Raw genomic sequence first — 12,510 nt, 5'->3', positions numbered from 1 at the left:
TGTCGACAAGTTTTATAATCCTCGAATACATTTTAATTCTAATTATAGCACTTTTAGGATCGAGGGCCACTAGTTCATCAGTTTGTTGAGTTTTACCCTCCTTAAATAAAGTTGTTTGTTTGTATTAACGTTTATAGCATAAAAAATGTGAATATAGAACCATTTAACACTTTGAATTCTTCGTTAACATAAATAAGAAAGTGAGATGGGCTAACAAAAGTAGCTAACCGACGATGCTGACACTCTCCAAAACGTACAGTAAAACAGCAGAATGGTCTTGACGTAAATGAAGTTAATTTGTACTGCTTTCTTTGCAGCTATAGTTACACCTAACTAAGCGAAATATTAATTTTTGATACAGTCTCTATCGGATGTGTCGTAGCTGGCTGTATCGGTATTGATAAGTTAATCATTTTTTGAAAATTTCGCATCTTGAGCCTGAACTTTCTATCGCCACATTGCTAATTTGTGCGAGTTCGGCTGGGATAATTGACATCTTGTCAGGTAAACCAAGCAAGTCTTGATAAGCGGGCTAGGGGCCATTTCTCGAAAGTTCGGTAACTTAACGGGCCCATAAAGCTGTTCTGTTTTGATTCAAGATAGCGGTTCAAAAGGTTTGAAAATTATGAGATAAAACTGTAAGCTAAAGAAAAAAATGGACTTGAGCCAGAATCTGCCTCGCTATTCTTTAAACTTTGATTCCGGGCTTCAGGCTCGTTAAGGTACCGGGAATTATAAAAACAGGCCCCAGTCACGTTAATCGCTACCGTAAATAGACTCACCTTACATCTCACTTGACGACTGCATGGAGTGAGAAATGTTAAGTCATATCTTGCAGCGTAGTCTAGGTATTCTTTTGGTGTTTTGTCATGATAATATCCACTGAAAATATCCTCAATGAAATTCACGCCTTCTTGAAAAGTAACCTTCCAGTAATTTCCTTCCTCTGACGACTGAAACATTTCTGTTGCATCATCTATGCTCCATTCCTCTTTCTCAATGTCCTCTGTAACGGATAACAATGCTTCTTTAGGCAAAACTTTTAAACCAACCAAAGATCATTACTCAGGTAAAAATCCCTGAATTTCATGGTCATTAATGTAGTAGGAAACGAACATTTTGTGTTAAGTTAAATATAAAGTAAGGAGGAATAAAGGGTGTTATAACGTATAAACAGGTACAAATTGAGGAATTTAATCGACGTTTAAGTATCGTTGTGACATCACGGTCAAGGTCACTGAGCAAAAAATGTTGATGTTATAAAGAAATGAAAAAAAATTAACATGACAATAATAACAACACTCGTGCTACTTGAATGTTAACCCCATACTGGCAAAAGGTATTCATAAAATATTGCCACATCCACGAGGCATAATGGTTATTGTTCTGTGAATTTTTGTAAGCCACAGAAACAGCAAAATCTTTTTGCTAATGGTGCACCAATGATAGCAAACTGTCCGTTGATTCGTGTAATTATAACGTGCCTAGGAGGCTATCTGATTTATCGTTCCACAATATGATGACTGCAATATCATTAATATAGTAATTAGTATTTTGTAGTGAAAGTTCCTTTTGACCTGAGCTTCCAGGGGTCAGGTGTTACCTTTACTGAGCCCACCAATAGTAGCTAGGCCAAAATGACACCACATGTCAGCTTCTAACTGGTTGCTTGAATCCTTTTTAGCTTTCAGATTCCGCAGCGATTCCAACGTGGCGTCTTTGAGTTTTGATAAATAGCCTGAGTCACTCGCACATTCCTATTCAAAGGAAGATACATGAAGAAGTTAAACATCATCTAACTATTTCACTGGATATCACTGACCTTTGACAAAGACAAAGTGCATAACAAACTTGGCGTGTTGTTCTTTATTCAGATATGCGCACGCCCTATGAGATGTTGTCACAGTTGCACGAGTAACCTATGAATAATTTACATAAAGGTGCGGCCAATAATGTTACTGGCTTTGGTTCGGTCCACTATGAAATGAATAAAGATTCGTAAGAGGGTAAAAAACTCAAAATACAATACTTGGGGTTCAATTTGCTGAGGACGCTCTTCTTTATCCCAGTTTAACTTTCAAAGTGCAAAGAAGTATACAATAACTTATACCAAAGAGTGAAAAAGCGATAAGTGAGTTGGAAAACAGGCTTATATTGCAGCCATGAGAAATTACGCGTTACCTTTAGTTGCTAACCACGACCCAATTTCGTTCCATTTAAATTGTCAAAGAATAAGTAGTACCCACTTGTTTAGACCTTAAATTATAATGTGCGCAGCGCGCCCAGCGGCAGCCCCATAATTATACGAAATAGTAGTAACTTATCAAGCCGAAAAAATTGGACTTATGACCGTGCGGGCATCCGTAGAGGGTGCTACTATTAGCATGCGCGGCCAACTGCACTGCGGGCTCTATCTTAGCTATTACATGATGGAAGGAAGAAGATAATGCGCTGGCGCGATTGCGTGCGTAGCTTGGATGCCCCATCAGTGTGCGCCAGGAGACACCACCAGATGACAATGAAGGGCGCATGCCTGAGATCCGAGCTTTAGTGCAGTGAACCGCGAGCACACGGTTAGATATTACACGAGGGCTTCACGTGGGATAGAAGCTTTGAAGCCGCGTTTTGAGCGGGAAAATGTAGTTGAACAGTAATTCTCAGTATTTTGCACTTTCTAATCAATTCGCAAAGCAACAATACCGGCAGAGGCAAACTGTTTTGTCAACCGGAGGAAATTGCTATAGTTCAAGTTCGTGGAGAGAGGGTTTGAATGAAAATAGGCCGGAAAGAAAGAGACAGAGCAACCAAACAAAGCAAGAAGTAATAGGCGTAAAGCGAGTCGAAAAAAACGCTCAAGAAAGTTGGAAAGGTCACCAAAATAGGCAGAATGCGACGAGAGGGACGCGTAAGAGAAAGAGAAAAGGCGTCGAAGATGTGTTGTTTTACCCTAAGAACGAAGTAATGGCCTTTCCCAAAATTGAAATAAAATGAGATTGAGTCAGCAATGTTGTTTGCATTAAGTCTGACGCGGTAAAAATTTGATTTTGACAATATTGTCAGGCGAGAACCCGTCAAACATCAGAGAATTTAATTACAGACCGCAAATGTGTGGTGCGAACAAACTCACGGATAACATGGAGTTAGTTCTATCACGGGATGAGTACTTTTCAGCGCCATGCTTTCATGCTGTATACTCGATTCGTTCGAACTTCAGGAAATGGTTTGTCTCACAAAACATGGAGCCACTTTCTCTTCGCTCAACATCTCAAGGCGTATTTAATGCACGGGTATTGATGAACATGCTTGCGATACGATAATTTTTTCTTAATGCTGGATGTCATGATATTGGTAAGCCTCCATTTCCGACCAGCGATCATCATATTAGTACCTTGGTCACTGCATATAAAATGTAAGCATTTATCACTATTCACGTGTGATATGATTAAGTGTAGTGTTCTTCTTGCTTCTGAATAAAACTTGTGTGTCTTACAATCTACGCCTCCTGTTCTTAAAACAAGAACCACAACAACTGAAGAATCAATCTCTGAAATTAATAGTCATCACATTTTGCAAGAAGCGTCCGAGCTGTGATCATGTAATTAAACGAGGTCTTGGCAATTTGAGCTCACACGCACGCCATTAAGCACATGTTTAAAAAAAAACTTTACGCTATTGACATTGCTGATCCTAGCAGTATGCAGGATGCGTTTCATATGAACTTCGTAATAAACCCCGCTCACCGAAGAGTGTCTGTGGCTCAGTGTTAGAGCATCGGAGCGCAAATCCGAAGGTCTGAGGTTCGATTCCTCATGGGAACTCAGAATTTTTTTCTTTGTCCCACGTTAGTGACATGACGAAAAAACATCTTTCTTAATTCTTCACCGAGCTCAAAACTTACCATCCCTACTATTTCTATCCATAAAACATAACGCTATCGACATTGCTGATCCTAGCAGTATCCAGGTTGCGTGTCATATCAACTTCGTAATAGATCTCGCTCACCGAAGAGTCTCTGTGGCTCAGTGGTAGAGCATCGGAAATCAAATCCGAAGGTCTTAGCTTCGCCGAGATCGAAACTTACCATCTCTACTATTTCTATCTAAAAAACATTACGCTATCGACATTGCTGATCCCAGCTGTATGCAGGACGTTTGTCATGTGAACTTCGTAATAAACCTCGCTCACTGAAGAGTCTTTGTGGCTCAGTGGTAGAGCATCGGAAATCAAATCCGAAGGTCTTAGCTTCTATTCCTCGTGGGGACTCAGAATTTTTCTTTGTCCCTCGCTCGTGATAAGACGAAAAACATCTTTCTTAATTCTTCACCGAGCTCAAAACTTACCATCTCTACTATTTCTATCTATAAAACATTACGCTATCGACATTGCTGATCCTAGCAGTATGCAGGATGCGTGTCATATCAACTTCGTAATAGATCTCGCTCACCGAATAGTCTCTGTGGCTCAGTGCTAAAGCATCGGGGCGCAGATCCGGAGGTCTGAGGTTCGATTCCTCGTGGGGACTCAGGATTTTTTTTCCTTTGTCCCACGCTCGTGACAAGACGAAAAAACATCTTTCTTAATTCTTCACCGAGCTCAAAACTTACTATCTCTACAACTTCTATTTAAATGATTGTTGTTTACAGTTTTCGAATTAAAGAGCAGTTTTTGAGAGTCCGTTTCTGTAACCTTCCTGGATATTATCTGTTGAACTCACTGCGGTATCTCGGAATTTCATAGGTGATTATGAACGATAAACTCGTATTGGCACCATAATATCGGGAAGATTTTTTTATTACATAAACTGCGGTGTTATACAGGGATTTCCGGCCGTGAGAAAAGCCGTAACAACACACGTGAAAAAATATCGTACCTGCAAACAGTCAGAGAGCACGAGGTTAAAGGCCAAAACATTCCTGGTTATTTCCACAATCATTTATGTTTAGTTTTATTGATGTTAAACAGACTTAAGGAAATAACACTGTTTAAAGTATAGCTTCCTCTGATTATTGAGGGTAAGCTACATTATTTTGCTTCATTGTTTTTTTCCACCTGTTGAAAAATCCTTAATTCATCAAGGCACATACATTATGAATGTTTTCTTCTTACACACAGGCTACATGCACAATCTTATTCCAGACGCGTGCTAATAAGCTAATTTATAGCAGTGTCTTCTCACGCCTATCGTTATTTGGAACTAAAAGGAATGCAAATACGAACACTTAAAATTAAGAAACGTACCTCTATCACAGCTTTTAAAAAAGTTTGCATCTTCATCTACTACCGAACCACACGCGGAGCAAAACATCGTGAGCTCGAATCAAAGTGCTCTGTGAGCAAACTCGTGAATTGACTGATGACTTACATGGTTTTTTGGATTATGTTTAATGTTATCTGGTTTAGGGAATTTTGTGATTGATTGTCATATTTAGAGTACGAGTAGTAGTTCACTGTTCGCTAATGTAGCAAAGAAACAAAGTAACATTGGGATAAGGAGGCATTGCAATTGAAATGATCATGCTATTACATTTGACAAGGGTGGATGATGTCGTGTTTTAAACATATATCATTTTTGTTTCTGGTTCAAAAGAAAAGGTTGGAAGTAAATGTGGGTGAAAAGTGAAATTTACTGTCTATTATGGTAAATATTGGAAAATCAACGCAATACTGTCTTAATGAAAACACTAATGATTCCCTCTTTATTAAATGAGACAAACGGGAACGAGGTTTGAGGGATATAACTAAGCCCAGATTGTCACCGTCATTTTGGATTTCCGCCTGGATAAATTTTGGTCACGTGCTAGGCAACGTATAAACGAGAACAAGATAGAATTTCATTTCAGGCCTATTTTTTTATTAATTTTGTGTTTAACTTTGGCATTTTTGTACGTAATATTTATTTTGAATCTTCAAATTGTCTTGAAACTTAAACGAAAATTGTTCTTTAAAAATTCACTGAAAATCGGTAGCCAAAATTATTTACAAAGGTCGCCATTTCGTTTGTTTACTGTTACACGACGTACCAATAGAGTGCAACTAACAACCGCTGACCAACTCGTTTTTTCTGTTTTGCCGTTAGTAAATTTTGTTTTGCCGTGAGTTAATTTTGTTTTGCCGTAAGTAAATTTTGTAGTACCTTGACTTTTTGTTTTGCCGTGACAGTTGTGGGCCACCGCATTAACAAGGCACCCTTTAAGGAGGAAGGGTAGAGTAAAATTGGTTTTAAGACCGCATATTACACCTGGCTACATAATTATGTAGATAATTGCTTAAAAAAATACCTATTGTAGCAGTATTAAGAAGAATAGTCATGAAGGTAATATGCTTCTGCTTTATTTTATTGTAGGGGGTTTCTTTTAATGTAACATTTATCTATCCTTTAATTTTATCCTTAACCTGCCTGCAACTGATTAAATTTCATGTTTTAATTTAAGTGTGAGAAGGTAAAACAGAAGTGTTATAGAGTTCTCTTTCCAGATTGAATTCAGATGAGAACATCAGTAAACTAGTTAATGTCATATGCTTCTCCTGAATCTTTAATTTTATAACCCTGGTTTTTTCCCACAAAGCCTCTTTAATATCTCTTTGTGCTAGCCAATGAATAAAATCTCAGTGAATAGGTATGCCATATTTTAGTAGTTTTTTAAATTCCATCCATAAGTTTGTGGTATTTACTATTTTAAAATTCATAAATGGCATTTCCTTTTCATCCTTGTAAAGAGTTATTACACATTTCTTTAACAAAAATCTGAATCATGAAGTCAACTTAATTTCAATAAGTTTGAAACTTCATTCTACATAAGAACACTTTACTGAAGCATAATGGTATATATATTTAATTGCTGTCTTTCTGGTACATATATGTCTTAAAATGGGGATTTCATTATGTTGTAAAGATTAAAATATTCTTATGCTTTCAAATGTAACTAAAAATGTGATGAGAAACTGATGCTATGATTTAAATGAAACTTTTTGGTGTGGCTGTTTTTCTTTGTCGATGTTAGTAACTTTTTTGCGCTAAAAATTGTATACAAAAATTTTTATGTACACGAGACACCCTCCAAGGTGGGAGAGTAGAAGACTATAGATTGATGTTTACTAGGCACTTGCACTTACTGCAATCATATATTCAAGCCATAATCTACTTATATTAAACTGATTACATGATGTCTTTAACCATTTACACCCAAAAATCAGTATGCATATTCTCCTTACTGTTCTCTACATATTACTTTATTTGTTGGCAAGGAGAATTTGTTTAACAATCAAGAGGTTCTTCTGTTGATTATCATTTCCATTATTCTCGTAACCTTTATGTTTGATTCAGGGGTGATGTTGAAAGGAGGAATTAGATGCTAGTCACTCTCAGGGATTAAAGGGTTAATAACTGTACACATTTTATATGCTCTTTGCATTTGTTGGCAACAGTAGTTCAGATTGTCAGGAAAGCAAACAAACAAATGAACAGAAAACAGTGAAGTGAGAGAAACTGTGAACTTAACCGTATGACAGAAAAAAAATCACAGAATTCATCAGAAGGGAAACTTAAATTGTGCTAGTTAATATCCTCTATTGCTCTTCATGTTTTTGATCAAATAAAATTTCATCAGTTTTAGGGTTTGCTTGCAATGTGTCAAATTACCAGAGAGAGTGGACCTGATTCTTCTCGGATGTCAGCTGGTAAAGATAGGTACTACAAATAGATGTCCATAAGAAAAAGAACACATTATCAAAAAAATCACACTGAATTGGTGGCATTATTGATTTGTGGTATTTAGAATGACAGAGGCAGGAAAACACATTGAGCTTTTTCCTATTCACCAGTAAGTTAATTGGATTTTGGATTCTACATTCAAACTGGGTGAGATTAAATTTATTCACATCATGCTTCATTGGGGTTTGTTTTACGTGGAAAGGTAATTCTTATTATAGCTTCACAGATGTTTTTGCCGCTGTCGCAATTAACTTTCATAACAAAGCTTCATTTCACATGACATGTTTCAAGAACTTTTTCCTTTCCTCTTCAATATCATTTACTATTTCTGGAGCACAATTAAAGGAAGCAGGTTATTAAAAAAACATTGATTCAGGTAATTATTTGAATATGTGAGTAACATTTGATGTTTTCATATGTAACAGGACAATCAAGCTGAAGACAGCCTCAAAAAGAAGTGAACTCCACTGTAACGATTACGTGTCTAATTTGGAAACTTGAGCACTTGGTAAATACACCTTGGCTTGCAATTCTGACGGTTACAGTTTGCTGAGGTAATTAAAATGTCAGTCCCCATGCAGGAACCTTCTTGATGACCTGTAACTTTAGAAAAATGCATTTGTGCTGGTAGAACTATTGTAAGTACAGTACCACCTAGTGACAAAAATTAATGATTTCCTGTAAGAATGAATCCTGATGTTTGGGAGAAGTTATGGTGGCAATTGACCCATTTTTGTGAGGTTGCATAGGGTCTAATGATTGCAATGTATATCTTTTAGCTTTCAGACTTTTACCTTTATATTAATTGTAACTGTTTACCATCTCTATTTCTCTGTACCCTAAGCCCTCAAAAGTTGAAGCAGGTGAGTCAATAACCTGACTTCCTTTGTTTGGAATTGTGTGACTATATAATTTTGCAGTATAAGCTACCACATTGTAACATAATATTTATTATTTAGATTGCATTTAATACTCTTGCTCAACCTTTCATTAATGCATGGTGTTTCTTGTCAATGCTCATACCCAAACTAAACATTGATAACAGGAATTGGTCATAAGATAAGTGAGTTTTAAAGAGTGGGATTCTGGAAAAGCAAAGATCCTCCATTCATTAGGACTGAAATTAATGGGGGCCCTCCTATTTTAATTCATGTTTTACTCTGACCTCCTTACTCCCCTGTAATGTTTAGGGCACTTTGATGAAGAGAACATTTTTGGTATTTTGACACATGAAAGTTAAATTTATTTGTGTCCACTTAATGCATGCATAAAGGAAGAATGTAAATGCCTTAGCTTTATAGATTAAAAAATTGAAGTAAGAGAGTTGTGCAAATCTGGATATTTATTCAAATAACATAGTGACTAGTGACTAGTGACTCCAGCATTCACTCTCACTTTCCACCGAGTTTGTGGAAAGATGATAACCCCAGTATTTCTTTATATGAAGAAAGGAAAGCCTTCCCTCTTATCATAGATAGTTCTTTTGTGCATGATCAGTACAAATCTGGTCTAATTTGTATATGAAGGTGATTGCTCCAGGTAGGCTAGCCTTATAAATTAGTTCTGGAAATTTCTTGAACCTGTTGTGGTATGAATGCGTGACTAAATTTAACCTCACTAACCTAAACTGAATAAATAGAAACTCGAAATTTACTTGTTGTCCTTTTGAGGTGTGCATTACAATTTCAAAGTCATCACCAAGCTTGAACAACAGGTTTATAGGAAATCTGCATATCCATGTGTTTTCAATGTATAAAACCGGGGTGATGGCAACTTAGAATGACTTTACTATGTGCCATACAGGTACAGGCAGGTGTTGTAAGAAAGTTTGCTTAGCTTTTACATTAGTACACACTTCATTTTCTAAGAATTTTGTTTATCTGGCCTATGCTGAATTCTAATTTTTCAACCAAATTTCCTTTTCTTTTGAATATTCTCAGATCTCCTAGTATCAGTTAATATTCATGTAATTAAAACAATTGTATGAAAACTTGCAGATATATGGCATATTATTTTTCCTCCAATCCTCCTAACATTTTATCATGAGTAGGGATTGGTATTGGCTATAAAAGTATAATCAAATTAAAGTTTTGTGCACAGCCTATGCATCAAACTTATGTAATGAAATATTGTATCCTTCTTAAAACTAGTTTATAATAATGAGTTACCAGGCACAACTATGGCTTTCACAATGATAGTTTCCGGGTTTGAACAAGGTCACTGCCTACTAAAATTCTTAGTTCCTTTGCCCTGACAGCTCAACCTTATCAAAACATTGGAAACAGGAGCAATTAGCAAAGTAATGATACAGACGAGAGTCTATTCCCACATACACCCTTCTCAATCCAGTAAGCTTATTATGGACATGGCATTTCAAACGTGGTGTATATGCCACAAATTTTCCATTTCCCTGACTAATTTTTATTTTGTAATGGTGTTTAAAAGTTGTGGAAAATTGTTGGGTTACAATATGATACAAAGACTTGCCAATAGATAGTCAAATGAAAACTATTTACACATCAATAAAATTTATTGTTGCGTCTCATCTTAACATGTTGCAACAACTTCACCTTCCAGCAAATTCAGTTATTTAAAAACGTGAGAAAATACCACCCAAAAATTTTCAACCTATTTAATATGGCCAATAACAACATCAACTGAACTTTTAAACGAAAGAGAAAACTTGCTTGATGTTTGGATTGATTTTTGTGATGTAAAATGAAATCCAGGTATTATCTCAAGTTTTCTAAAAGACACCCAAATTATATGCAGTTACAGCAGGTAACCGAACTAAATAACAGAAAAAATCTCGAAAAGACGCCGTGCATTTCCAGCCAGAGGACAATCTTGAAACAAGAGTATCAAAATGAGAAAAATGTTTAAAAAAACTACAGGTTCTGAAACGACTTGAAAATTGCTTTTCTTTTTAATTTTCTATGCTAAACAGAGGAAGTTGAAACGTTGGGGGAAAATGGTGGGGCAAACAGTCATACCTGGTAACTTCAAGAGAGGATATAGGAGAAGCCCATACGATTCTAGCGTATTGTTTTATTGACTCACCGTTCCTCCTTCCTGTATACTCTTCAATCGACCAGTGATGTATTAACGCGAAGTAGTTTACAGTCGTTTCTTTCAATTTGGTTCATTTTCCCAAACCGGAACTATGAGTAACACTTAATAAAATATAATTTCAACTGATGCTGACATCATACACTTCATCTGAAGAAGAAAACATTCCCAATCTTCGAAAATTTGCTCAAAACATCAGAAACAACAACGAAAGTCCTAGGCTATTTGAAGAACCACTGACTAGCATGCGTGTTGATCGCCTTGCAAGTTGTGAGGGCATCGTTCCCAGGTTGCAGACCTTGTCAATTCTTCTCCCCCTCCCAACCACCTGGACTGGTTCCTAAATCCCCTTAAAGAAACTCTTCTAAAGCCAGTGATAAAGAGTCTCGTTACAGTTTTTGTTCAGTATAATAAAGGGCTCGAAAATAAGCTAACAAGAGCTCCGCTTTTAGGCTTGGCTAAATCTATACATAATATAATTTCAAACCTGTAAGCTGGACTCTCTTGAAGACTGTAGTCGAAACTGCACCTGCGAGTTAGGGAAGACTCGCTCCAGGTTCAGTTTACAGTTCTCGGAAACATTCCAACCGTCGATAAAACAGCAGACTGTATAGCTGTTGTTCTTCAAGCCCCTGAGTCGTGCTAAAGCCTGAAAATGATGAGCTCATTTGTACACTTTTTAATAAAAGAAAGGGGATTTGAGGTGGTTGTCAAATGTTACACTATTCATATTTTGCACCTGCAGTCATCTTAAATATCTGCCAACACAGATATACATAGTAGATGTAGCAATAGATTAAAGAAAATAATAGCAAAGGGGGAAAAGAGAAAAAAAACGCACACGCATTGTTAAACCTTGAGGAAAATCCTCTCGGGCACTCAGATAGAAGAAATAAAGTGACTTGGTTCGAAAGCCGAATAATCCCATAATGAAGGTACGTAGTGAAATTTGTACTGCTCTGCGTAAAACCTGCTTTAAAAGCAATATATATATAAGTCTTCACCATGGCTTGCAAAAGATGAATCTCTATAAAACATCCACTTTCCTTTCTTCTTAAAATGACACACCATTATAGGTTGTCAAGCTTATGAGAGATTTTTGGAAGTTGCTATTGAGTAAAGTCTGTCATTTCTTGGAGCACGTGCAACAATTAAGAAGGAAACAGTTGTTCATCTCTTAACTTTTGACCTTGAGCATGTGCAAAAATATCTGGAACACGTACAAATAACACAATTGCACCTCCGGTAATGGTATTGCGAGAAAAATAATAACGACATTGTCGTAATAAACAAAATTGGTTAAAGCTAACAAAAAAGACACAAAGATGAGAATTTTCTACCCTGCGTAGCTGGCAATTTTTTTGCACTTTATCTGAGGAGTTGAGTGGCACACTTATGATGGTGAGAGGCTTGGAAGGTTGCCTTCACTTCTTCGGGCGAAAAAAAAATTACGCAGGTTAAAGAGCGACTCAAAACTTATTGACTGAGGGGAAACAAACATTTATCCAAACTACCTACCACTCTGCGTTTGATAAGCAACTTAACGTGATCCCTTTGTTGCTTGGTTCCCTGAATAATATGAACCTTTCCTCTTATACGGGTCACTTCTGCCCCTGTTTCTTTGCTTATCTCGAGAAGATTAGCTTCGTGCCTTCCTATCACCGAACCGTAATATTCGGTTGGAATCTCCACTTTCTGCCACCTGGTTAGCTTTATTTCCTCCTGTGAAG

General features: G+C 36.8%; 1 protein-coding gene across 4 annotated transcripts in view; it reads right to left on the bottom strand.

Annotated features, from left to right (window-relative positions):
* The window catches only part of LOC131788618 (uncharacterized), a 30,872-nt gene that overhangs the window by 13,894 nt on the left and 4,468 nt on the right, over positions 1 to 12,510 (bottom strand). For 3 of the 4 annotated variants that reach the window (XM_066160652.1, XM_066160653.1, XM_066160654.1), the window contains 4 exons: positions 12,299 to 12,502; positions 11,268 to 11,429; positions 1,604 to 1,757; positions 783 to 1,006 (listed from right to left, as the gene is read on the bottom strand). In XM_066160652.1, the coding sequence (XP_066016749.1) occupies positions 783 to 1,006; positions 1,604 to 1,757; positions 11,268 to 11,429; positions 12,299 to 12,502 (744 nt within the window). The other variant, XM_066160655.1, reaches the window with a different exon arrangement.

Source organism: Pocillopora verrucosa, chromosome 13 (assembly GCF_036669915.1).
Source record: "Pocillopora verrucosa isolate sample1 chromosome 13, ASM3666991v2, whole genome shotgun sequence".
Classification (NCBI taxonomy): domain Eukaryota; kingdom Metazoa; phylum Cnidaria; class Anthozoa; order Scleractinia; family Pocilloporidae; genus Pocillopora; species Pocillopora verrucosa.
This window is presented reverse-complemented; position numbering and strand designations above follow the sequence as displayed.